Consider the following 14,299-nt stretch of genomic DNA (forward strand, 5'->3'; position numbering starts at 1 on the left):
CTCTCGGTAGCTTGCCGGCTCTCCCAGAGGGGCGGAGGAATTGAACCCGGCTCAGCAGGGCCAACTGCACAAGGCAAATGCCCGACCGCTGTGCTATTGCTCCAGCACACAGGTAAGTCAGTGGTTAGAAAAATCTATCAAGTAATTTTTCAGGTTTTTTGTAAAACCAAGCTTGCTGCGCTTTATTTTTCTCTGGTTTTATTCCTGATGCCCTCTCTATTTTTCAGTATTGAACATTGAGTAATGGCTATGCAGATGCAACTTGAAGCAAATGCAGATACTTCAGTGGAAGAAGAAAGCTTTGGCCCACAGCCTATTTCACGATTAGAGGTATATGCTTAATTTTATGTTACTAATTTTGGAATTAGAAAACTGGACTAGAGTCTTCTATCTCATGGGAGAAATTGCAGCTTGTACATTGACTATTGGTTTAACTTAAGACCAAGACTCATATTAGTTCAGTGTGAGTGCATCTGATTTGGGCTGCAGGGAGAACCTTATTCTTATACCTTTTTACATACATTCCTCCCATTACATGCTAATTGTGGCACAAGGGCGGGGGGGTGTATTTAGGAGAACATATCTGGTGATGACTGAGGGCTACTCCCAGTGTTTCTCAGGAAACCATGTAATAACAGATATCAAATTAGAGACTCTTAAATGCAGAGCATGCACTCCAGTCCTTTGAGTCATCTCCCCAGCTCATGAGCTAAGTTGAGGGGAAGGGGAATGAAGATTGGGTTGGGCCACATCCCAGCTGTGCTCATGGTTTACTCTTGATTCTGCTGAGGTGCTTTCCTGGTGGTGTTTTGGAAATCAAACAAGTTAGCTGTGTGCTGAGTTAAATTTTAAGACTTGAGAAGTTACTTAAATGAGTTCTCAGTAAATATGAGAGAGTACCAAAGTTAAAATTTTGATCTCAAAAGTATTCTTAGGGGCTGGAGAGATGGTATGGTGGTTAGAGCACCTGCCCTTTGTGCGGCCAACTTGGGGTGGATCCCCAATCCCTCAATGGTTCCCCCCGAGTCCTTCCAGGATTGATTCTAAGCACAAAACCAAAGCAAGCCTTGAGCACTTCCAGGTATGGCCCCCAAAATAAAACAAGGTATTCTTATGTCTATACATGTTTATTGCTTAAATATTAATGACAGACATGGTTCCTATGGTAAAATATTATTTTCTTTCTTCTCTCAAACTTCCCCTCATCTCTAAAATACATGTACATCCCTCTCGGAGAGCCCGGCAAGCTACCGAGAGTATTAGATATGCCAGACACAGTAACAACAAAGTCTCCAATGGAGACGTTACTGGGCCCGCTCGAGCAAATCGACGATCAACGGGAGGGCCTTTACCTTTACCTTTACCCAGCCAATATGTCATACTTCCCCAGTGTTTTTGTGGCTAATAAAAACCAAAGGCTTTAGAGAGACAGAGAAACTACCTTTTGGTGCCTTCTTTTAAGAAGTGGAATACAGGAGTCAGAGCGACAGTACGATGGGTAGGGCACTTGCCATACACTAAGCCAACCCAGGTTTGATCCCCAGCACCCTATATGGTCCCCTGAGCACCGCCAGGAAGGATTCCTAAGTGCAGAGCCAGCCAGTAGTTACCCCAGATGTGGGGCCACCTGCCCCCCTCAAAAAAAAAAACCCAAAATATTGTTTTTGAAAGGTTAAAAGCTCTTTGAAGTGGGTCAGTAAATATTGTATTAGATAAGAGAACAGAAGCTTAAGTTTATGCATGGTTTTTCTCACTTGCAGCAATGTGGTATAAATGCCAATGATGTGAAAAAACTGGAAGAAGCTGGATTCCATACGGTGGAGGCAGTTGCTTATGCACCAAAGAAGGAGCTAATAAACATTAAGGGGATTAGTGAAGCCAAAGCTGATAAAATTCTGGTAGGTACTACTTATGTGAATCAGGGAGTTATTAGTGGGAATGATACAAACAGGTTACAGTGAAAGGCAGTGGTCTTCAGCCAAAAAAGATGATTTCAAGAACAAATCTGAAGATTGGATCAAGGCTTCTTGTGCCCCAACCCCCACTCCACATCCTTTCCTCTTTTTCAGTGCCAGGGATCAAACCCAGGTCTTAATGCATGCAAAGCATGAACTTTACTATTAAGCCACATCTCTAGCCTAGCACTTGGATATCTTAGTGCTTGCCCATGTTCACATCCCTTTGTGATACTTGGATAAACCAGATTGTGTTGTGCCTGGATATTGCCACAGGTGCCAGGGATCTCAGACATCAGAACTGTCAGGACTGTACTTGATATGATTGCACCAGGGGTGGACTCAAGACTATATTCTTGCAAGATAGGTACTGTAAACCCCTGCACAATTTATCTGGGCACCAAAGATTCTTTAGCTTTTGAAGATTACTTTTACAGAGAAATTAGATTCAGGTGATAATAGTTAAATTAGCATAAGAGAATGTGGTGGGATTTTTTTGTTGTTGTTGTTTTGTTTTGATGGTGGTGGGGTTATTCCCTGTTCATTGCTCAGTGGTTGGACCCATTGGTGCCTGGGGGACTCTCTGATCCAGGAATTTAACTAGGGACAGCCACATGCAAGGCAAGTGCCTTAACCCCTTTGGCCCTGAAAATACTTTGCTTTACACTGTATAAACCTTTATGGGTTGGGGCTGGAGCCATAGTACAGTGGGTAGGCCGTTTGCCTTGCATGCAGTCTACCTGGGTTCAATTTCCAGCATCCCATATGTTCCTCCGAGCACTGCCAGGAGTAATTTCTGAATGCAGAGTCAAGAGTAACTCCTGTGCATTGCCGGGTGTGGCCCAAAAAAAAGCCAAAAGAAAAAAATCAACTAAACCTTTACAGGTAAAGAATAACAACACTATAAAAGTACTTCAGGATAAATGCTGAAAATTAACAGGGCTAGAGCGATAGCACAGTGGATAGGGCATTTGCCTTGCACACGGCCGACCCGGGTTCGATTCTCAGCATCCCATATGGTCCCCTGAGCACCGCCAGAAGTAATTCCTGAGTGTATGAGCCAGCAGTAACCACTGTGCATCTCTGGGTGGGACCCAAAAAGCAAAAAAGAAAAAGAAAATTAACTGATTAAGGACTATATAACCCCCCATGAACTCCCAGGATCTTGTAAGAGGACCACAGGTGAAAAAAATCAACTAAATAGGGGGTCCCTAGCACAAGACTAGGGAATTGATAAGGTGACCACAGGAAGGAAATCAGTCAGAAGGGGCCTATAGTCAGAAAGGGCTGAGAAACACTCATGTAGAGCTCAGAGGAATAGTACAGTGGCTTAGAATGCCTGTTTTGCAGCCATATGATCATGATTTTAAATTCTGGTGTTACCACATACCACATACAATCACAATTTTTTTTTTAATTTTACTGAATCACCGTGGGATAGTTACAAGCTTTCATGTTGGGTTACAATCACACAATGATCAAATACCCATCCCTCCACCAGTGCACATTCCCCACCACCAATATCCCTGGTATACCTCCCCTTTCCCACCCTCTCCCTGCCTCCATGGCAGACATGATTCCCCATAATCTTTCTCTACTTTTGGGCATTATGGTTTGCAATACAGACCCTGAGAGGTTATCATGTTTGGTCCTTTATCTACTTTCTGCACACATCTCCCATCCCGACTGATTCCTCCAGCCATCTTTTTCTTAGTGATCCCTTCTCTGTTCCAGCTGCCTTCTCCCCTTTGCTCATGAGGCAGGCTTCCAGCTATGGAGCAATCTTCCTGTCCCGTGTATCTACTATCCTTAGGTGTCAGCCTCATGTTATATTGTTTTATACTCCACAAATGAGTGCAGTCCTTCTATGTCTGTCCCTCTCTTTCTGATTCAACTCACTTAGCATGATACTCTCCATGTCTATCCATTTATAAGCAAAGTTCAAGACTTCATCTCTCCTGACAGCTGCATGACTATGATTCTTAGAGCACTGCTGTTTGAGTCTAGCAGCTCTGCTGTCTGAGATTCCTATAGCGCTGCTGAGATTCCTATAAGCAATTTCTGGCCTTTCTGGAGCCAGGTGTATATAAGCACTACAAAAGATATGGCCTAGGGGAACACCACACCACACTGAAAAGATGTACAAGTGCCATTCTAGGAAGCATAACCCCTAAAAAGGATTATAACAAAACTTGGTGTTTCAGATAAATAGTTTGACCCACAACAAGCAAACTGAGTGAACACAGTGGATGAATGTGCAGGAACGACAACTTGATGTGCGTGCACTTAGCCAGTCATTTATGCAACCACCTGTCATCACAACAGCATCAACTGTGAAGGAAGGGATGGTAGAATATAATCATGGATGATAGTAATAAAAAATAGAGAGGACCGGAATGATGGAACAGTGGGTAGGGCCTTGTCTTCCCTGCAGTATCTCATTATGTTCCCTGAACCCATCAGTAGTGACCCTTAGCGCAGAGCCAGGAATAAACCAAGAGCAGTGCTGGTGTGGGACAGCCACGTGCAAGCAACTCCTAACCAGCTGTATTACCTCTCTGGCCCCTCCCAATCACGTTTCCTTTGAGGGGAGACCATATCCAGCTTGCTCAGTGTTGAGCCCTACTTCTGCACTCCAGGATTACTCCTGGCCGGCTAGAGTGACCATATGGAGTGCCCAGGATCAAAGCTTACCTTCTGTACCATCTCTCCAGTCTTACGATGACTTTTAAAAGAAAACCACTTAGGAAATTTGTTGGACATTATAATCCTTGTTCTTGTTTTACAAAGCTTATTTTAATCTGACATTTCTTGCTTTTCCCAGACTGAAGCAGCGAAGTTAGTTCCAATGGGTTTCACAACTGCAACTGAATTCCACCAACGGCGATCAGAGATCATACAGATTACCACCGGTTCCAAAGAGCTTGACAAACTACTTCAAGGTATATCTTCCCCTCTCATACATTACAAACCTCAGTGTGGTGTCCAGGTCTTAAAACAAAATTAAAATATTTGGGTAGGAGTTACATGTTAGATGTGGTTGAGAGCTAAGATAGATAATCACATTGAAGAAATTAGAGCAGTCTTTCAAAATGTTAAAATTGGGGGACTGGAGCAATAGTAAAGTGGGTAGGGTGCTTGTCTTGCATGCAGCAGACCCGAGTTCGATCCATGTCCATCCCATAAGGTCCCCCAAGTATGCCAGGAGTAATCTCTGAGTACAGAGCTAGGAATAAGCTCTGAGCACTGCCAGGTGTGATCCCCAAAACAAACCCCCCAAAAATGGTAAAATTGGGCCAAAGAGGTAGTACAGAGGTTAAGACATATGCTTTGCATATAGGAGACTGCGATTTGATCCTCAGTACTTTATGGTAATTGAGCAGTGCCTGGAGTGGCTCAAGAGCAGACAGGGACTAGACTCCAAATACAAAAGAGTGCCAAAACAAAAAAGGATTGCCCCGAAACACTAAAATTATCTACTAATTGAATTTACTCTTCATTTTATATTGGATACAGAGGGTAAACGTCTTTTGCCTAAATAACTATAAATCACTCTACCAGAAAGTTAGTTTTAGAGGTTTTTTTTTAAGAATTGAAACCTAACATGAAGTTGGAAATCTGATTGAGATATTCCTGGTTGAGGGTCTGAAGCCATAATACATTGTCATGGAGTAACATGCTTGCCTTGCACACTTTCAATCTGAGTTCAATTCCAGTACTCCATAGGTCCCCCTGAACCCCACCAGGAGCAATCCTTGAGCATAGAGCCAGAAATAAATCCTGAACGCTGCCAGGTGTGACCCAAAAGCAAAACAAAACCAAAGAAAAGATAATTCCAAGTTCACCAACAAGATGTTATCAATATGTTGTTCTATACACTAATCTTCAGACCTTGTTTTGTTGTCATAGCCTACGGTGCTAGTGGCTGTTTCCCCACTCTTCGCTCTGGGTCACTCATATCAGTGCTGGGGAACCATGTGGTGGGTGTGTTTGGGGAATGAAGAAAGATGCAGGTTCTCCCTGGCTTTAATCTTTAGGTCTTCTTGGAAAGCTATTGTTTTTTTATCTTTTGAAAGCTGTCCTAAATGACTAATTAGATGTGTTATTTTATTATGCCGAAATATGTGATTCATGTTCCCCTTCCCCTATTCCCCAGGGGTCAAAATAACAGGTTCAGGAATCAAACTAATTTGAGTTTTACCCCCTTCCTGTCTCCACTCCCAGCATTGATGTAAGTTACTTAATATCTTGTCAACTCAGTTTTCTAGTGGGTGGGGCATTGTAGGGCCACACCTGGTGATGCTTGGAGGCTACTCCCAGCTTCCTTGGGGGTCTCTACCATCTGTGCTCAGGAGACTATGCAGTGCTAGACTTGAACCAGCAAGGGCCTTAAACTCTTGCCTTGTACTGTTTGTTCAACCCAATTGTTTTTTTTTTGTTGTTGTTGTTGTTTTTTAAGCCACATACCAGTGGTGCTCAGGACATAACTCCTGACTCTGTACTTGGGCATCACACCTATCAAACCATATGTGGTACCAGGGTCAATGTGGAGTTCATGCCTAATTCAATCAGCCAATCAATGACTGAATAAATAGCAATGCTCCTACATTAAAATTAAAAAAAAATTAAAAAATAACTAAAACCAGGGTCAACTACATACAAGGCAAGCGTCCTATCTGTTGTCTTTCCAGCTCTCTACTTGATGGAACTCAAGAATTACTTCACAATTAAAAAAAACTTTAAAAATTGTTGCTTGTTGAAGGGTGCAGGGAATATGGCTCAAGGTAATAGAGTATATCATGCCAGATTTATATATGTAAGTCCCTGAGTTTCATTCCCAGCATTGCACACATGCTCTCCCTCTACCCTTTGTTAACTACACTGCCAGTATTCCTGGTCACCCCCAAACACTGGAGAAAAGGTACTCCTTGTTAAAAATTGGATTTCTAAACAGTGAACATCTTTGTGATGATGTCCAAGGATGTTGTTTTGTTTGCTTTTGTGTCACACTCAGTGGTACTCACTACTTAATCTGGCTTTGTGCTCAGGGATCACTCCTGGGGATGCTTTGGGAACCATATGTGTTCCCAAGGATCACACCTAGGTCAGCCTTGTACATGGCAAGCATCCGACCCATTGTAATATTGCTCTGGCCCCATCCAAGGACATTTATATAACTGTTATTTCTAAACATTTTATTACACTAAGGTATTTATTGCTGTTCTAGGAGGAATTGAGACTGGATCTATCACAGAAATGTTTGGAGAATTTCGAACTGGGAAGACCCAGATCTGTCATACATTGGCCGTAACATGTCAGGTGAGTTGTTGAGGTTCTAGCTAATCAAATCAGCAAGAATATGTTGATTCTCACTATTTGCAAGCATCTGTAGGGAAAGGCACACAGGATACTTTCTCTGTCCTTTAGAATTGTATAGTAGTTAAAAGAGAGAGTCTTGTGACTCCCTCCTAAAGAGCTTCTAGATCTTTGATTTCAAGTCTTTTCCTTTTCTTTTTCCCCTTTTCTCTTTTCCTCCCTCCACCGCCTCCCTCCCTTTCTATCTTTCTCTTTTTTCTTTCTTTTTGGCACTAGGGTCAAACCCCTCACATCCAAAGTAAAAAGGTAAAAGGTAAAGGCCCTCCCGTTGTTCATCGATTTGCTCGAGCGGGCCCAGTAACATCTCCATTGGAGATTTTGTTGTTACTGTGTTTGGCATATCGAATACGTGACGGGGAGCTTGCCGTGCGGGCGAGATACTCTCCGTAGCTTGCCGGGCTCTCCGAGAGGGGCGGAGGAATCAAACTCGGGTCGGCCATGTTGGCTGCGTGCAAGGCAAACGCCCTACCGCTGTGCTATCGCTCCAGCCCGCATCCAAAGTAAGTGTTCTTAAATCCCTACCAGAGCTACATGTTTATTTTTTCTTGCTTGTACTTTAAAGTAGCTAGGAATGTACCTGGGGTATTGCCAGCCCCTCTCCCCCCCTTTTTTTTGCTTTTTGGGTCACACCCAGCGATGCACAGGGGTTACTCCTAGCTCATGCACTCAGGAATCACTCCTGGCGGTGCTCGGGGGACCATATGGGATGCTGGGGATCGAACCCAGATAGGCCGCCTGCAAGGCAAACGCCCTACCCACTGTGCTATCGCACCAGCCCCTGCCAGAAAAAATAAACATGTTGCTCTGGTAGTGATTTAAGAACACTTACTTTGGATGTGAGGGGTTATACCCTTGCACTTCACTACCCTTGCCAGTCCCTTTTAGTAACTATGACCACCTCTTTCCATCTCCCCCATGGAATGAACTCTCCTCAGTAAAGTGTTGTTTTGTCTGCATAGGTGAAATTAATTGGGTATTGGATAAATGCACCTTATCTTTAAGGCTAAGGTAAATGATTGTCCAAGTATTTGTACACTTGCAAGAACTGATCATTCTTATGTTGTTTATACAGTCATAGAACTTACCCTCTACTTTGGACTTCATATCTGAGCAATTCAATTATAGGAAACTCTAACCTCACATGCTTATGTGACAATTTCTGTCAGAAGGGAATACTTCCTCCCTACTTCTGATCGTCACTTGATTCTTTTAAATTTATTGTTTTTGTTGAGATTCTGGTGATCAAACCTAGGGCTTCACACATGTGAGGCATATATTTTACAACTCTGCTATAGCCCAACCTCCAAATGTCCCTTTAAAGAGCTTGTGACTTTGAGGACAGAGTGATAGTACAGCAGATAGGGCATTTGCCTTGCACACAGCCAACCCGGATTCGATCCTCAGTATCCCATATAGTTCCCTGAGCCCTGCCAGGAGTAATTACTGAGTGCATGAGCCAGGAGTAACCCCTATGCATCGCTGGGTGTGACCCAAAAAAGCAAAAAAGGAGGGGGGCTGGCAATACCTCAGGTATATTCTTAGCTACTTTAAAGTACAAGCAAGAGAAAATAAACATGTTGCTCTGGTAGTGATTTAAGAACACTTACTTTGGATGTGAGGGGTTATACCCTTGCACTTCACTGGGTAAAACACAAAAAGCCAAAGAAATTAAAATAAAAAAATTAAGTACTTGTGTCTTTTGCATTATAGGTAGCCGTGAGTAGCATGCCTGTCGTGGTCATGGAGAAATTAGTGTCCATTTCAGCTATTCTTTGTATTCTCTCTAGCTTCCCATTGATCGTGGTGGCGGTGAGGGAAAGGCCATGTACATTGACACTGAGGGTACTTTTAGGCCTGAACGTCTGCTAGCAGTGGCTGAAAGGTAGGTTACTGGATTAGGTAAGAAACATGGGTGCATGTGTTTCTGGAGTGACTGCCACAGTCTGGTTGAAGTTTCTCTACCGTATTGCTTCATATTCCAAAGTCCTGTGTGTGATTCAGAGGAATGACTTTCTTCAGAAGAGATAAGCATTATTTAGTCAACCGTCCCTACTGAAATTTCAGCAGACTTTTCTGTAGAAATTAACAAGCTTATCGAATTTATGTGGAAACATCAATTCTTTTAAAACATCTTTTAGAACAGTTTTGAGTCAGTGAAGTTCCTGAGTTGTTGCTTATGCGTGAAGTTGTGTGTGGTTCCTTCAAATCTGAATGAGAGTCTAAAGTATTCTTGATGAGTTGTTTGTTCATTGAGTTTCTTAACTATATCCCACCAGTCTGCGGGTTTCGTATGAGAAATCTCCTATAAATATTATCCCAACATTCTAAAGGTGACTGTTTTGGGGGGAGAAAAAACAAAACGACTTTTTTTTTTGACATCTTTTTTTCTTAATGAAAAAATTTATTGTAAATCCATAATCACTCAGGATTAAGTGCAGGGTCAGATACAGTACAGGAAAAGAACTTGCCTTGTATGTGGCTATGGTGGGTCTAACCCTGCTCCAGATTGTCAGCACCACATATGCTCCCCTTAGCACCAAATCAGAACTAGCCTCTGAGTTGCCCAAATCCTGCCCTGATCCCCAAAAATGATGAAGTGTAGTGTAGGCATAAGGATAGGCATAAGATCAGTGTAATAGGCCTGCTCTCCAAGCCTGTGTTCTCCCTTGAACTACATGTCTCGCTTCTCTGTTTCTTTACTTGCCATTTCCACTCTCAAGAAGTCTGTGTTCTCTCTTGAACACACACTTCTCCTTTCTCTCCTCTCACAACTTTCTAAGTAAGTCGATAAAAACTACCTTCACACACATGGGGGGAAAAGAAGATCAAGGGAACAGAATTGATAGTTCAGGGCTAAGAGAGTACTGCCGATAGGGACTAACCTGGTTCAATCCCCAGCACCATATCTGGTCTTTAGAACCTCACCATGAGTACTCCCTGAGCACAGAGCCAGGAGTAAGCAAGCACCGGGTATGACCCAAAAGGGAGGTGGGAGGAAGGTGATTTGCCATTATTTCCTGTTCCTACTGCCAATAGCAGGTAACCTCTAATCTACTGTGTCTATAGATCTTCCCTTCTGGAGATTTGGGGGGGGGGGGTGTGCTCAGGGCTTATAGTATTCTATAGTATTCTTTTTTTTTTCCTTTTGGGTCACACCCAGTGATGCTCAGGGGTCACTCCTGGCTCTGCACTCAGGAATTACTCCTGGCGGTGCTTGGGGGACCATATGGGGTGCCGAGGATCGAATCCAGGTTGGCCGCATGCAAGGCAATTGCCCTATCTGCTGTGCTATCGCTCTGGCCCTGCTTATAGTATTGTTAATGAGAATAATTGTCTTAATTTGCCTTGAGCATTCATGTTTTAGGCAGCAGTTTCAAAGTTGAGAATTTCCAAGAAAACAGGATGTCTGTTGCCTTTTTAAAATGCAAAGGAAGGAGCCAGAGAGATAGTTCAGTGGGTAGGTCACTTGCCTTGCACACAGCTGACCCAGGTTGAATTCCTAGCACCCTATCCGGTCCCCTGAGCACTGCAAGGTGTGACCCAGAACAAAACAAAAGATTTATCACTCATTTAACATAATATGAGGGGGAATATGGGTGAATTGAGAAATTAAATATGCTTATTTGCTGCTTTTGAACTTCTATATAAATTTTGACTGTTTGGGGGGTGGGAGATGGACCATATCTGGTGGCATTTAGGGATCGCTCACGGCAGGCTATGGGGTCCATACTGGGTGCTGGGGATTGAACCCCGGTCAGCCATATTCTAGGCAAGCACCCTACCTGCTGTACTATCACTTCACCCCCACAAATTCTGAGTCTTTGCTTTAAAAATTTTGTTCCTCTATAACAATAGTTTATATGGATTTATCTATCTAGAGAGTTTGTTTCAATCCCAATTCTGTCCTTTCTGTTTGGCTTTTCCAGGAGAGCATTGTTTGCTTATATGGGAATTACTCATTCTAATTCAGAACTTCCCAAAGAACGGTGTTGGTTTTTCCTAAGTTCTGCAAGGTAGACCTACTCCAAAGTAACTGAAACTGTCATCTCTATATACCTTACCTGGTGTTCTAATAGAAAAGAAACTATGCTCTTTAAATACCATTTCTTACCTATCCATCTAGATAATTTTATTGTTAGAGGTAAGTGTCTCGTACAGGTTCTACATGCAGGTTAAATATGTGCTTTCTTCTAGGTATGGGCTCTCTGGCAGTGATGTGCTGGATAATGTAGCATATGCTCGGGGATTCAACACAGATCATCAGACCCAGCTCCTTTATCAAGCATCAGCCATGATGGTAGAGTCCAGGTATGTGCAGAAAACATTGAATGTGCTTTTAGAACCTTTATCTTGAATATAACTTGTTTGGCTCAATTTAATAGCTTGATGTAGAAATGGGAGAGTAGAGTTTCAGTTTCTATGTTGACAACCTTGCTTTGTGGTTAGATTGGGACAAAAAAATTTTTTTTAAATGAAGAAATAGGGATCAGGGATGTAGTTCAGTTGGTAGATTGCATTCTTAGCATGTATGGAGACCTGGGGGCTGAAGATGTGGTTCAGTTGTAGAAGTAGAATGTGAAGTCCTGGGTTTGATCCCTGGTATCTAAAAGATAAAAGCCACGGTTCACCCCTACTTAGAAATCTTACCTTAATATCTGGTGCCTTAGACAGGAATGCAATACAAATATTTACGATTGCAAAATTATTTACAACACAAAATTATTTACAGCAGTAACTAGGCTAGTGAGAAAACAAATGTGCTAGACTTCATAGAGCCCTTGTTCCATGTAGGTATGCACTGCTAATTGTAGATAGTGCCACCGCCCTCTACAGAACAGACTATTCGGGTCGAGGCGAGCTTTCAGCCAGGCAAATGCATTTGGCCAGATTTCTGAGGATGCTTCTGCGACTTGCTGATGAGGTAAGCTGTGGGGTAGGGACAAAGCATACCTACTTTCAGGGGCAAGAATTCTAGGAGCCTTGCAGGAGGTATTGGGGCCTGGTATCATCAACTATCAGATATAGAGAGAGATATTAATGGGGAAGGATGGTGGTAGTGAGGCTCTTCAAATGTCTTCAGCCACAGAAAAATGACACTCATTCTTTTCACTTCAGTTTGGTGTAGCTGTGGTAATAACCAACCAGGTGGTAGCCCAAGTAGATGGAGCAGCCATGTTTGCCGCAGATCCTAAGAAACCTATTGGAGGAAATATTATTGCTCATGCATCAACAACCAGGTAAAGTGATGAGATAGATGGCTTTATCTTGGAATGTTCTACTTACTGAAGTAGGCATGAAATAATACATTTCCATCTAAATTCTCTAAAGCTACTGTTGTGTGATTAGGCCCAGAAGTCCTTGTTAAATCTAATCATGAGTGTTTGTTTTTAGTTCACAAAGGAATTAAAAGCTCCAAAATGTGGAAATAATATGTACATAAACAATGGATATGCGTGTGAGTGTATTTCAATTGGAAAGTCCATATGAAATATATGGGCAGAAATAAACTTATTCAGGTTGAAAATACCTTAAGAAAGACAGAAAGAAACTCAGCGTCCTTCTAGAAATTTATATATGGGTATATGTTTTCAAATCTACTATAAATAGTATTGCTTTAATTATAAAAACTGGTGCTTTGCTGTGTTTTTGTCCAGACTGTATCTGAGGAAGGGAAGAGGGGAAACCAGAATCTGCAAAATCTACGATTCTCCCTGTCTTCCTGAGGCGGAAGCTATGTTTGCCATCAATGCCGATGGAGTAGGAGATGCCAAAGACTAATCTTTCAGAATTTTCCTGTGAGAGACCTTAAGAGCTGCAGCCTAATGGAGAATCTAAGTCCCTCAGGTTCTTCACATGCCTCTTGTGACTGCCAGGAAAAAGTTTCCAGGAAAACAACTCATGTACCAGCTTTTTGATGGTGTAAACAAGAGACAGGTCGGTAGTCACAAGCTGACCTGAAATGTTTACTACACCTTCTAGAGTATATTCTGTGTGAATTGTTTGGTGGAGGGGTACAGAATACCTTTAGTATGGAGTCAACTCAGGACTAATAGCTGTCTTCTGGACAGTCTAAAAGAACTAAATCTGGAAGATCTGTCTCTTCTCATTTCACCTGAATGAACTGAAGAAATATGCCTGCACTCTATAGCCAAAAGGAATGGATGGCCTCACAGGTTTTTTTCTTGTCAGTAAAACTTTACCACTTAAGAGCAGGTTTTTAAGTTAATATGGCAGAATTAACTCACGCAAAAATTTCTTTTTAGTTAAGGAGTACTGGCCACCAGTCCATCACCATCTACTTGCTTGGTTTTGTTGCTAAGACCAACTCAAGATAAATTCAGTACTTTCATTTAAGTAGGTTCGGTGTGGAACTGCTAATGAAGTAGTTAATTACTGTGTTATACACATTATTGTTCAAGCTTTATATTGCTGAATAAGGCTATTCATGATGCCGTTTTCTGATTGCGTGATTAGTTCCTATTGTTTTAACATTTAAAAGGGAAAAACCTATGTTCAAATCGTTGTGCTTACTTGTCACTTAACCTATTTGATAATATTGTAATGATATACCATAGCCTTCGTGTGACCTTTGTATCCTAATAGCCTTGAATTAAAGAGATACGGTATTTGCCTAGATACTCTACTTCAGGGATTTGAGGTATTGTTCTTGCTTTTCAAAGGCCTGTCAGATAATCGCTTATGTTAATCCTTAGAACACAGTCAGTGCTCTAAGTTCTGTTTCTTGACTTCCTTCAGAACAGTGGCTCTCAACTTCCAGTCTGGGTCAGATTAAAACCACTGCTTTAGAGAATGGCATACACTTCAGAAAACAAACCTGGGGTGGTATAATAAAGCCACAGATTCTGGAATGAATCTTGGTTTGTATAAAAGCACCTCAAATAGTTAAGTGACTTAGAAATTTGTCTTGGAGCCGGAGGATCAATACAGTGGATAGTGTGTTTGCTTGC

At 42.1% G+C, this 14,299-nt stretch overlaps 1 protein-coding gene across 2 annotated transcripts; it reads left to right on the top strand.

The window, feature by feature from the left end:
• The first annotated feature begins 225 nt into the window (after window positions 1-225).
• Window positions 226-13,659, top strand: RAD51 (RAD51 recombinase). Of its 2 annotated transcripts, XM_056134057.1 has the most exons (9): window positions 226-330; window positions 1,761-1,898; window positions 4,780-4,897; window positions 7,183-7,274; window positions 9,119-9,213; window positions 11,526-11,639; window positions 12,123-12,252; window positions 12,447-12,568; window positions 12,986-13,659. In XM_056134057.1, exons 1-9 carry the CDS (start codon window positions 244-246, stop codon window positions 13,107-13,109), a joined length of 1,020 nt encoding a protein of 339 aa, XP_055990032.1. In that variant the 5' UTR covers window positions 226-243; the 3' UTR covers window positions 13,110-13,659. The 2 variants fall into 2 exon arrangements, with proteins under 2 accessions (XP_055990032.1, XP_055990033.1); XM_056134058.1 differs by lacking the exon at window positions 12,447-12,568 and having other exon boundaries at window positions 12,986-13,174.
• Window positions 13,660-14,299: the final 640 nt, after the last annotated feature.

The sequence above is a fragment of the Sorex fumeus genome, unplaced genomic scaffold, assembly GCF_029834395.1.
Source record: "Sorex fumeus unplaced genomic scaffold, SorFum_2.1 ptg000098l, whole genome shotgun sequence".
Lineage (NCBI taxonomy): Eukaryota > Metazoa > Chordata > Mammalia > Eulipotyphla > Soricidae > Sorex > Sorex fumeus.